Here is a 12,893-nt window from a genome sequence, read left to right on the forward strand (position 1 = left end):
TTATCATTATTATCATTATTATCATTATTATCATTATTATCATTATTATCATTATTATCATTATTATCATTATTATCATTATTATCATTATTATCATTATTATCATTATTATCATTATTATTTATTAGATTTGTATGCCACTCCTCTTTGAAGACTCGGGGTGGCTCACAACAACATAAATAGTGTACAAATCCAATTTTTAAACAATACAGGTCATCCGTGATGACATCCTAACAGGTGGGTGGAGTCTCCCACTGCTGCCACTACTGGTTCATGTGAACCAGGGTGAACTGGTAATAACCTACCACTGCCTTGATGGTAATTAAAATGGAAACAATGCTCAGTTCACTGTTCACTGTAGGCTGCGTGCGTGAGCACGCACATGCCCCCAAATACCCCCCCGTGCACCCTTTTCCATGGGCGCGCAGTCCCCATCCCCCTGCCAGCCCACAGGGGGTGGGGGCGGGGAGGCACTGGCAGTAGAAGGTGCTGCCCCCCGCCCGCCCCCTCTCCTCCTCTTCCGCTGAAAGAAAAGCGCGGAAGCTGCCTGTTTGAGCCTCGCATTGCTCCACCCCGCTTCATCCTGCCTGTCATCCTCCATTGTGTTTTCGGGGGGGAGCGGAGGGAAAGCCCTGTGCCGGCCAGGAAAGCCGGCTTTGCTTTCCGTGAAAGCAGTGCGCCTTTTAAACACGCTGCTTTCCTGCACCTCTTTCCTGGGGGGTGGAGTGGTCTCCCCCCCCCGCCCAGGAAAGAGTTGCAAGAAAGCAGCATGTTTATTTATTTATTTATTTTTTATTATTGTAAAAAGTTCTTCCATTGTTATTGGTTCTTCCATATTTAACTGTTGCTCTTCTGTTAATTGTGGTAACTCAGCATGTTCTAAGTATTTGAAAACTTCATCTTCACTAATATTTTCTTTTTTATATAGTTCTTTGAAAAAAATTTGTACAGTCTGCTTTCCCTTCCGTATCATATTTTATTATTCCATCTTTATCTTCTAGTTTTTTAATTACTTTTGACTGCCTCTGTTTCCTAAGTTAATATGTGAGCCATCTACCTGGCTTGTTAGCATGTTCAAAATAATATTGTTTAGCTCTTTTTATTTTTTCCGCTATTTGATTCTGTTCCATCAATCTAATTTTATGTTTAGTTACCTCTATTTTACCTTTTAATTCTTTGTTTTTTGTATTTTGTTGTGATAAAGATTCTAGTTGTTTTAATTCGTTGATTAATTGTTCGTATTTTGTTCTATTTTCCTTATTATGTTTTGCTGTGTAAGATATCGTTAATCCTCTTATGTATGCTTTGGTTGTGTCCCATAAATTTTGTGGAGTAGTGTTTGAGTTTTTATTAATTTCAAAAAATATTTTTAGTTCTTTTTAGTGTTTAAAAGGCGCGCTGCTTTCACGGAAAGCAAAGCCGGCTTTCCTGGCCGGCACAGGGCTTTCCTGCCGCTCTCCCCCAAAAACACAACAGAGATCCAGGATGACAGGCGAAGCGGGGTGGAGCAACACGAGGCTCAAGCTGGTGGCGGAAGACCTCCGTTGTGTTTTCGGCTGGGGGGGGGCAGGAGGACCTTCTTGGCTTTCCTGGGCAGCTGGCTTGAGCCTTGTGCCGGTCAGCAAAGCCGGAGACGTGGAGAGAAAGGAAAGAGAAGGAGGGAAAGAGGAGAGGAAAGAAGGAGGGAGGGAAGGAGGGAAGGGAGAGAAAAGTGAACGAGAGGGAGAGAAAAAGGGAGGAAGAGAGGAAGGAAGGAAGAGATAAATATAAAGGGAGAGAGGGAGAAAGAGAGGGAGGGGAAGAGGGGAAGGAAGGAAAAGAGAGAGAGAAAGAGAAAAAAGTGGAAGGAAGAGAGAAGGAAAGAAAGGAAGGGGGGAGAGAGAAAGAGAGAGAGAGAAGATAGGAAGGAAGAGAGAGTGAGAGAGAGCAAGAAAGAAAGAGAGAGATGAGAGAGGAAGGAAGAGAGTGAGAGAGAGTGTGAGAGAGGAAGAAAGCAAGAGAGAGAGAGGAGTGGAAGGAAGAGAGAAATGATAGAAGAAAAGGGGGGAAGAGAAATGAGAAAATGATTGAGGCAGAGAATGACAGGAAAGAGAGAGAAACAGAGAGAGAAGTGACTCTTGATTTAAAGCATATGGTAAAAGCACTTAAATAATAACAGAGAAAAAAAACCCCAACCCTCACCTTTTTTATTAATAGTTATGTTTTTGGATTTGCTGGTTGTTTTAGTTTTAATAGTAATAGAGTTTGGTTTTGTTTTATTATTAATTTCTTTTAATAAAAAAGTAGGGATTAGGTTTGTTTGTTTGTTTGTTTGTTTGTTTGTTTGTTTGTTTGTTTGTTTGTTTGTACTTCTAAGCCGCCCAGTCCCAAGGGGACTGCCGCTCAGACACTATACTTTTCCGCCCACTCCGGAAAAAAATTAGAGGGAACATTAGCTCAGTTCTAAATGTCAGGTACCCTGATAGTAGAGAGCACATTCTCCTCTTGCATCTCCCATTGACCGGGGTCCCCTATGAAGATGCACCTTCTCTATCTCTCGTGAAGAACTTTGTGATTCCATCCATCCATCTGGCTATTTTAATATCCTCTTTCATTTCTCTTTTCCTCTTCTGTTTTCCTTTGAATGTATTTGAAATGCAGGTTTTGAGACCACCCATTCTCTGCTTGTCGGTTAGGATGATATGCAATAGGCATGAATTTATCCCATATTTCAAAATACTAAAGCGCTTAAAAGAGAAATGCAGTGCAACATTTAGATGCCAAAAAACCAATAATGTAATTATTACTGTGCATTGGCTTGAACCCATCCCATTACCCTTACACAGAAGTCTGATACTGCTCATGTAGCATCTGGTTGAAACTCTTCTTGCACTTAAACAGATATTTTAGGCACCATCTCAGGCTTCCTGTCAGTTTTCTTCATTGCAATATCTTTTGGGAGCTGATTTGTGTCATATTTCCCAGTTTTACAGATGCTCTGAGCAATGGAATCATTAAGCTCCCAGTAAACTCTTGGAAGCTAATGCGATTTTGGTCCAGACCACAATATCATTCATGACACATGCCAAGAATTTCTTGGATTGCAGCAAATGATGGTTTCAGTTTAACCAGGATGTTATTAAGCGACTCAAAGCCAAAGGCATATTTTCATTTATTTCAGGGGAGCAACATTGAGCATCAGGGTAACGGAAAAATTAAGCACTTTGGCTAGGGGTCAAACATCTAGGAATGAATGAATTTGTCCATTTTATTTCCTTCAATTTTGTCATTTTTATGAATGTGGCAGCTTTGGTTTTTCTCAAGTTTCTCTCCTTTAGTGGGATTCGTTGCATAATGTATTTGTTTAAGGTTAAGTTTGGGATTGGGGGGGAACAGGATGTTAAAATATTAGGAGGAGGAGGAGGAGGTTGTTATTTGCTCAGTGTTTCCAAGCACAGATGGCAAAAGATATTTAACTTCAGAACATGTCTCAAGGTCTCATACCCCTGAAAATCATATTCCCTAAAATAAATCTACGGGGAATAATAAAATTATAAATAGAATTATCAATATTTTAAAAATAATTAGCCAGCCTTTGCATTTGCATTTAGTTTTGCAAGACTGATTATTATTATTATTATTATTATTATTATTATTATTATTATTATATTTTTTATTATTATTATTATTTTATTATTATTATTATTATTATTTATTAGATTTGCATGCTGCCCCTCTCCGTAGACAATACAAATAATTTAAGACAATACAAATAATTTAAGTCATTATGCATTGACAAAAACAGAGTGGCTTAAAAACATTTCACACGCCTTATGGAAAGTAGAACAATCGTAACCATAGATTTACAACATGCCCATCGTCCTGTGGAGTCTCTGCTTCTTAAAATTTCCTCCCATTCCAAGTAGTGGGAAGAAGACAGTTTTAGACTGGCGTTTCTCAATCTCAGCAATTTTAAGATGTGTAGATTTTATCTCCCTCGACCATCATGCTTAAAATTTAAAGAAAACATGGTTTAGACCAGTGTTTCCCAACCTTGGCAACTTGAAGATATTTGGACTTCAATTCCCAGGATTCCCCAGCCAGCGAATGCTGGCTGGGGAATTCTGGGAGTTGAAGTCCAGATATCTTCAAGTTGCCAAGGTTGGGAAACACTGGTTTAGACAACAAAATAGGTGATCTAAATTTCTCAACGGATCAAGAGTTATGGAAAAGGCCTGGGAGCAGGTATGGAATGTTTTTGTTGGCTTGTCTCGGTTAGCTATGCTATTAAACCTTCGACAATACCGAGCAGAGAATTTTAATAGAGCGTGGATGTGTAATAAAGCCAAGACACAGACTTAGTTAAATAAGTATTATTTACATATGAACAATATATAAACAATCCAAAATAAGCACGAAGCAAATACAGAATAATACAGAATATAGATAACAAGCACAAAGCTAATATACAATAAGATAAAGCATGAAGCTAATACAAGCACGAAGCTAATACAACTCCCCCGTCTCAGGCAAAAGTAAAGTAAAAGTAAAGGAAATGACCGAGCAAAATAATGAGCTTTTATAGCTTCAATGAGGAAGTGACGAAACAGCCTTGAATATTAACTCTTCAAGTACAAGTTAACCCTTTAAGTGCACATTAACTCTTTAAGTACAAGTTTGGTACAGTTTACAATATGCAGTTTACAATGGCAAACCCTAACACACATGTACTCCTGTACTAACAGTTTTTAATCCTAATCTGTTGCCAACCTAGCTCCGATTTGGTCAGGAACACAAGACGTCCTGACCATGTAAAAAGCAACCCTAGAAGCTGTGAGGATAGCACTGGATAGATTCCATCCTTTCTTTTCTAGGTTATCTCCTCCTATATTTCTATGTCTTTACTCAGACCCTCAGATGACAGATGTACCATTTCAGAGTTATGAAACGCAACCTAAAAGATTCTCTGTCTAAATGCGTAAGATTCACACGACAAGGAAATACCTTTGTGCTGCTCTCCACAGGTGCCAGTTTGAGGGACGATATCACTAAATACTTCTGGTTTCATCATTCCCAAGGCGATACGATGACAGTTCAGGATCCAATCAAAATGAATCTCTGTGCCGCTCTTTGGACTGTTGTGTCTTATGTGGTTGCTGACATGGAGGAGAAGGTACCAGTGTAATAAAATAAATAAATTTTAAAAATGTTTTAGCACAGAGCGGGAATGTATCTGATCTAACTCTATGATAAAACCCTAGGTTTCTTCCAAAAACTAAACTTTTGTTGATTCAACTGAGAACACGTCCTTTTATCATGTACAGTGGTACCTCATCTTACGAACGCCTCTTCTAAAGAACTTTTCGAGATACGAACCTGGTGTTTAATATTTTTTTGCCTCTTCTTCCAAACTATTTTCACTTTACTGAACCCAAGCCGCTGCTGCTGGGATGAAGGGGTTTCTTTTTTTTCCCCTTTTTTGAAGAAAGAAAAGGGAGGGGCGGCTTGGAGGGGGAAAGAGTTTGCATTTAAAAAAGTAGGAGAACAGCGTGCTTGCACAGGCACTGAAAGGGTGTCTTTTGAAGAAAGAAAAGGGAGGGGCACCCCCCTTGCCTTTCTTCCTTCCCACTCACCCTTTAGCCTAGCCTTGCTTCTTCCACCCGCCCCCTTTAGCTGCTCCTCCCTGCCCTCTGTTCGCCTCCCTTCTAAAGTTTGGGATTTTCCTGAAGGATTTGCAGGCATTATTTGCTTTTACATTGATTCCTATGGGAAACATTGTTTCGTCTTACGAACTTTTTACCTTACGAACCTCCTCCTGGAACCAATTAAGTTCATATCATGAGGTACCACTGTACAAGTATTTTTGAATTGTGGGTCTAATGTCTTCTTCTTCACACAACTTCCTGATGCTTAGTTTTTGTGCTTTGTTCCTGTTGCTATTGATCTTTACTCAGAATATTATAAGAATCGCTGATTATTTTATCTTCTAAATACTTAAAATAAATATGGTGTTATACATTAACTCCTGAGTCTAGCCATTTATTTATTTATTGTTAGAGTTGGAAGGGACCATGCGGGTCATCAAGTCCAACCCCCTGCCTAAGGAGGAACCCTATAGCATCCTAGCCAAATGGCAGTCCAATTTCCTCTTAAAAATGTCCAGAGTATTGGAGTTCACAACGTCCGCTGGTAGGTTGTTCCACTGGTTGATTGTTCTGACTGTCAGGAAGTTCTTCCTTATTTCCAGGTTGAATCTCTCCTTGGTCAACTTCCAGCCGTTGTTTCTCGTCCGGCCCTCTGGTGCCCTGGAGAATAAAGTGATCCCCTTCTCTCTGTGGCAACCCCTCGTATATCTGTAGACTGCTATCATGTCCGCTCTGGCCCTCCTTTTCTCTAGGCTATCCATGCCCAGTTCCCGCAGTCTCTCTTCGTAAGTCTTGGTTTCTAGACCCCTGATCATTTTGGTTGCTCTTTTCTGCACCGTCTCCAGAATTTCAATGTCTTTTTTGAAGTGTGGTGACCAGAACTGAACACAGTACTCCAGGTGTAGTCTGACCACGGCGTAGTAGAGTGGTATTAAGACTTCCCTGGTCTTGGAGTATATTTCCCTGTTGATGCAGCTTAAGATTGTATTGGCTTTTTTTGGCTGCTGCTGCACATTGTTGGCTCATGTTTAGTTGATTATCCACCAAGACTCCGAGATCTCTTTCGCCGTCGCTACTGCTGAGAGGGGTTTCTCCCAGGCTGGATGTGTGTCCAAGGTTTTTTTTTACCTAGGTGAAGGACTTTATCAAAATCTGCCTCCTCTCCCATCCTCACCCCACATTAGACAGAGCCAGTAAAGGGAGCAAAATTTTACGTTACCACACTGTAGGCAAGGCTTATTTTGTGGGTGTGATCAGGGGTGGCTTAAAGGTCATGTGACTGGCTTAAAGGTGGCCAACTTGGCGTCACTCACGTCAAGGGTTTAGGGTTAGGGTGCCTGGCCTCTTCTCGCCTCAAAGAGATACAATTTCCCTATCTATTTACTTTACTGAACATCCAAAATATGCTATTTAATTCTATGTATATATGCCGTATGCGTACATACATATTGCACACAGGCACACAAAAATATACATTATGTACTATTTAAACTGTATGTGTATGTACACACAGACACGCACGCACAGCTCTTCTAAAATTATACACATTCAACCTCATTTACTGCGATAGGAAAAACATACCCAGAGCCCAGAAGGAAAAAAAGAAAAAAATTCAAAACTTTTTCTACCGGTTCTGTGTGTCTGACCAAAGTTTTTCTACCGGTTCTGCATACCTGACCATACCCGTAGGAGCCCATCACTGAACAGAGCAACGTGTGGCTATTTTTCTACTGATAGAAAGGGGATTCTCAGTTCATGGCACCGGACCAGGGTATCTACGAGACCACTTTCTGCCGCACGAATCCCAGCAACCGGTTAGGTCCCACAGAGTTGGTCTCCTTCCGGTCCCATCAACTAAACAATGTCGTTTGGCGGGACCCAGGGGAAGAGCCTTCTCTGTGGCGGCTCTGACCCTCTGGAATCAGCTCCCTCCAGAGATTAGAACTGCCTTCACCCTCCTTGCCTTTTGTAAACTCCTTAAAACCCACCTCTGCTGTCAAGCATGGGGGAACTGAAACATCTCCCCCTGCCTATGTAGTTTTTTGTGTATGATGACTGTATGTATGTTTTTATATATTGGGGTTTCTTGTTGTGTAGACTTTTTAAATGTATTATTGTTATTTTAGATTCTACTATTAGATTTGTTATTATATATTGTTTTTATCATTGCTGTAAGCCGCCCCGAGTCTACGGAGAGGGGTGGCATACAAATCTAATAAATAATAATAATAGTAGTAGTAGTAATAATAATAACAACAACAACAACACACCAGACATTGTGATCATGGAGAAAAAGAAAGTATGGATCATCGACATCGCAATCCCAGGAGACAGCAGAATTGAGGAGAAGCAGCTAGAGAAATTAGTGAAATACGAAGATCTAAAAATCGAGCTGCAACGACTCTGGCATAAGCCAGTGAAAGTGGTCCCAGTGGTACTTGCCAAAGGATCTCAGCGGACATTTGAAAACCATCGGAATTGACAAAATCTCCATCTGTCAATTGCAAAAGGCCGCTTTACTGGGATCGGCAAACATAATTCGCCTCTACATCACGCAGTCCTAGGTGCTTGGGAAGCGCCCGACTGGTGATGAAATACGAAATCCAGCATAGTGATCTCGTTTGCTGTGTTGTACTGACATAATAATAATAATAATAATAATAATAATAATAATAATAATAATAATAATAATAATAATAATAATAATAATAGATAAATACACCCAAGGCAATCTACCAAACACCTTCCTTAAATTATCCTTTTGTAAAGGATAGCATAGCATCACTAGCTGGACTCATTATTGACAGAAAAAAGTTCAAGAAACGTTACGGTGGGATAGTATATATTGTTTATTAACCTGACTCTCTGACTGTGCCCAACGGCAAACACTAAAGTAGTAGAATCAAGGAAACATCTACCTATCAAGAAAACCTCTGGCTCTATTCTTCACTGTTGAGATCATCTCAACAAGTTGAGATTGATTTAGCTTTGTGTTGCACGTCTCTTTCTCAACTACCCTCGGAATTTAAGTGCCCCACTTTGAGCCATGTTTTCATGCCTTAATGTTATTATTTATACTTTCTGAAAGAGGTCACTATTTGATCCTTCGCAGAATGTCAATTGAACAAGCTGGCTTTTCTTCCGTGCCCTTGCGTACCCACTTCTAAATAAACTCTAGACTGGGGTTGAATCATTGGCTCAGCCTCTTGTTTTCTTTTTGCTCGCCTGGATGATTGCCCAGCCACTGAATGTCACAAAGGCCCCTTAACACATGGTTTCCCTTCCCCACACTGTGAGAGCGTATAGTCAGATGAACATGTTATTATTTATAACATTTAAATGCTGATGGGATTCTAGAGAATGATATTATGTCTGCGGTCTTCGTCATGGTGCTGTAAATTGTACTACCACAATCCCCGGGTGTCTTTTGGTTCCCATTCCTTCTGTTTCTGTTCATTTGTTTTAATAAATGAAACTATTTGGAAGGCTGGCATGCTGCAAAATGTGGCATCCACCATCAGTACAATCCACCTTTCCAGGAATACAACAAGGGAAAATGCAATTAAGTGAGGCTTGCCCTGTAGAGAATAAGTGATTTCACCTAGCCATGATGAAAGAGGGGGATCTTGAGGATCTGCAAGGGTAGCACAGACATAGCCTGTGTATTTCATGTTTTAAATATATATACAAATCTTCTACAGCTCGTTTGTAGGGCGCCCCTATGTGCTCTGCAAGAATCCAGGCAGTCAGAAGATGGTAGTAAAGAGAATACAAATGCTCTCTGCTGCCACCTAGTTATCATTTAGATGTTGGCAGCTCAGATAGGACAACCTTTTTGCTCATTATTATTATGAATGCCTTCTCATAGCATGAATATAAAGCTCTACATGGCATCGGACCAGATTACCCCCGGGACCACCTTCTGCCACATGAGTCCCAGCGACCGGTTAGGTCCCACAGAGTCGGCCTTCTCCATATCCTGCTGTTTTGCCGGCTTCTAGTACAAGCCTCCGATGAAAAGGAAATTGGCTCAAAACAGACACACACACTCAGTAGAAGTCCAGTAAATGTTTTTATCTCAACAAAAGAGAAGTAAAACTCTCTTTTAGAATTCAAAGGGATTTCTTGTATAAACAAGGCAGTAATGGATTACAGTCCGATAACAAGGCAAGCAATAAATCAGCAATAAACCAGTACTGTGCAGTTCGGCACAAATACTATTTCTTCCAGACATGGCAAAAACTTACAAGGATTTCTTTTCTCAAACTCCGTGACTCCCAAGAACTATGATCAGATAATCTCCACACTGCTCAGCCCGCACGCTGCCAATTTAACAGCTGCTATAATTAGGTGAGCCCCACCCAACCACGGGTGGATTCTCTGTCGCCTGTAATATTTCTTCAATTGGTCTCTTCTATGCATAACTTCTCTTCTATCCAAGTCTGCGGAGGGGGGCGGCATACAAATCCAATAAATAAATAAATAACTCTGCGCATGCGTGGGTCTAGCAATTCCTCATCCGAATCTACCAAAGATAACGGAGATTGGCTTCCTGGGCTGTCTGCCAATCCCCCCTCTTCCAAGTCACCCCCACCTTCTTCTTCTTCCGAGGAAACTTCACTACCTGACTCTGTCGGCAATAAAACAGGCCTATGACATGTTGATGTTTCCCCTGCATCCACCTCCACATTCCTTGGGGCAGGAGCTGGGCCAGAGCCAACCAGAACACTTGCCAAGTACACAATGTCATTTGGTGGGGCCTAGGGGAATAGTCTTCTCTGTAGGGGCCCCGGCCCTCTGCAATCAGCTTCCCCCAGAGATTCGCACTGCCCCCACCCTCCTCGCCTTCCATAAAAGTTTTGGCTTGGGGCCATTAGACCCTAGCCCCCTGGCCGACGAGTGTAGTATAGCTTGCTGTGTGAATGGGAATGAATTATTTTAAATGTTAGTAGAGTTTTTAATATTTTTAGCTATATTAATTGGACTTTTTTATATATGTATATTGTTTATTGTTTTGATATATTGGGAGCCGCCCTGAATCCTCGGAGAGGGGTGGCATACAAATCCAATAAATAAATAAAAAATGTCTGACTTTTCCTTTAACCGTAAGTAGCCGCATTGTCTGAGTGTGTGCATGTTTTTTCTGAGTATCCCCAGTCAGCCCTCTATAATATATAATATTTATATATGTTACCCTGTGCAGTTTGATGTTCGGACTTAGATCCCACTAAATCTAACTCTTGAAAATTCCTCACAAGTTACTTTTCACTCCTTTTTTGTACACTGCCAGTTTTAGTGAATGTAATCAATTGGTGTGATATTGTTGTCATTATGGCATGAGTATATAAATTTTCAGAGGTACCTGTCAACCACCCATCGATAACTCTAACCCATTTGGCAGGAGTGAAGAAAGCAGGAGATAGCTGAAATAAGAAGACATAAACAAATGTTGTATGAAACTGACTGGAAAGTGAAAACTTTCCAGGAGGCAAAAAAGGAACAAGAGCTTACATTTCTTTTGGTACGATCCCTTTGTGAAATAGGCATTTTATGCTATCCATTCAAAGCCAGCTTTTTTTCTGAGGGTTCCTATGACATCAACTCCAAATGAGTCACTAGTTTAAATTGTCTCATATATTTGAAATGTTATTGCCTTGCTTACGTAATATGTATAAACATATTATTAAGTTGAGTGGTTCATCATGATTCAATACAATTTACAAGAATATAATGCGTGTAATCATAGTGTCACTGTTGATTTCATTACAGGCATATTTTATTACGTTGTATTGCTGATATAACTTGAACCAAAATTCTAGCTGAATTTCTGAAATAATATTTATTTATATATAATTATATTTATATAATTAAACAGATCTTACGTTAATAACTTATTTCCACTCCACATCACTACAAGCTGCCCACTACATGAGTACTGACATGTGTACAATATTTTCATAAGGTTTTTGGCAGCATCTTTCTTGATTTTATATCTATTTGTTTGTTTGTTTGTTTGTTTGTTTGTTTGTTTGTTTGTTTGTTTATTTATTTAATTTGTATGCCGCCCCTCTCCGCAGACTCGGGGCGGCTCACAGCAACAGAAAACAATATATAATACAAATTCAATAATTAGAAAGCTAAAAACCCATAATTTAAAAAACATGCACACAACATACCATACATAAACAGTATAGGCCTGGGGAAGTTATCTCAGTTCCCCCATGCCTGACGGCAGAGGTGGGTTTTAAGAAGTTTAAGAAAGGCAAGGAGGGTGGGGGCAGTTCTATCCTGTCTTCTTCTAAAATTAAGAACAAAAGAAAAAGAACTTTATTCTAACCTTAAAGAAAAATCATAAAGATCGATGTTGTGCTCTTTTCCTCCATTCTAGAAGATGGGAGAAAAGCTTCTATTTGATTCATTCAGCCTTTCCTTAAACAAGTTTAGTTCTAGAAATATTAAATCTTGCTCTGTATCCCAATTAGTGGAGATCATATCAACATGAAAAAACCTAAATTAGAAGTAAATGCTACCATAGAAATTTCCAATAGCCAGCAAGCCAATCACAGAGGTAAACTTTATTTTCTGCAGGCAAGAGATGCCTGTTATTTTTCTTAAGTGAACAACAACCCCTTTCCCAAATTTATATGTTGAAAAAGGTACCGGTATGTCTGAGACCTGAATATTCTCATTGATTCAAAACAAGTCCAGTAGGAAAAATCCATGGGCTTTGTTATATCTGCTCAGTTACAGCCGCAGATTAGAGCCGGGCGATAGGCGTCCCTATCCAGGGTGCTGATTGGCCGCCAGCCCGTAGTTACAATGTAAGCGGGAAGTTTCTCTCTGCGGGGATTGGGTGCTGCCTCAGGCAGCTTGTTATATACCGTATATACTCGAGTATAAGCCGAGTTTTTTAGCCCCAAAAATGGGCTGAAAAACACAGCCTCGGCTTATACTCGGGTCACCACACGAGGGCGCCATTGCTTGAGCCAGAGCGAGGAGGCACCAGCTTTTGTCCCCTCTGGCACGCCGTAGTTCCTCTCCCTAGCTCAAGCAAAGAAGGCAGCCATTTGCAATGGTGAGTCGGATTAAAAAGGCCCCCTGCTGTCAGATTCTCCTCCCCCTCCTTTGAAAGGATTTAAACTGTTTAAAAAATGGTATTTTGTGGTAGTTGCTGTCCTTGCTTGGATAGGATCTAATAATGTGTTATGAGGCAGAGCTAGACAGGAATTCTTTTTCTATCTGTCTATCTTTCTATCTATCTATTTTTCT

General features: G+C 40.3%; 1 protein-coding gene across 2 annotated transcripts in view; it reads left to right on the top strand.

Moving 5' to 3' along the window:
- The window catches only part of CPQ (carboxypeptidase Q), a 248,405-nt gene extending 242,404 nt beyond the window's left edge, over nt 1-6,001 (top strand). For both annotated transcript variants that reach the window (XM_070749227.1, XM_070749228.1), the window contains exon 8: nt 5,004-6,001. In XM_070749227.1, coding sequence (XP_070605328.1) covers nt 5,004-5,164 — 161 coding nt within the window. In that variant the 3' untranslated portion in view covers nt 5,165-6,001. The remainder of the gene's footprint in view (nt 1-5,003) is intronic.
- The last annotated feature ends 6,892 nt before the right edge of the window (nt 6,002-12,893 follow it).

This window comes from Erythrolamprus reginae, chromosome 3 (genome assembly GCF_031021105.1).
Source record: "Erythrolamprus reginae isolate rEryReg1 chromosome 3, rEryReg1.hap1, whole genome shotgun sequence".
NCBI classification, from domain to species: domain Eukaryota; kingdom Metazoa; phylum Chordata; class Lepidosauria; order Squamata; family Dipsadidae; genus Erythrolamprus; species Erythrolamprus reginae.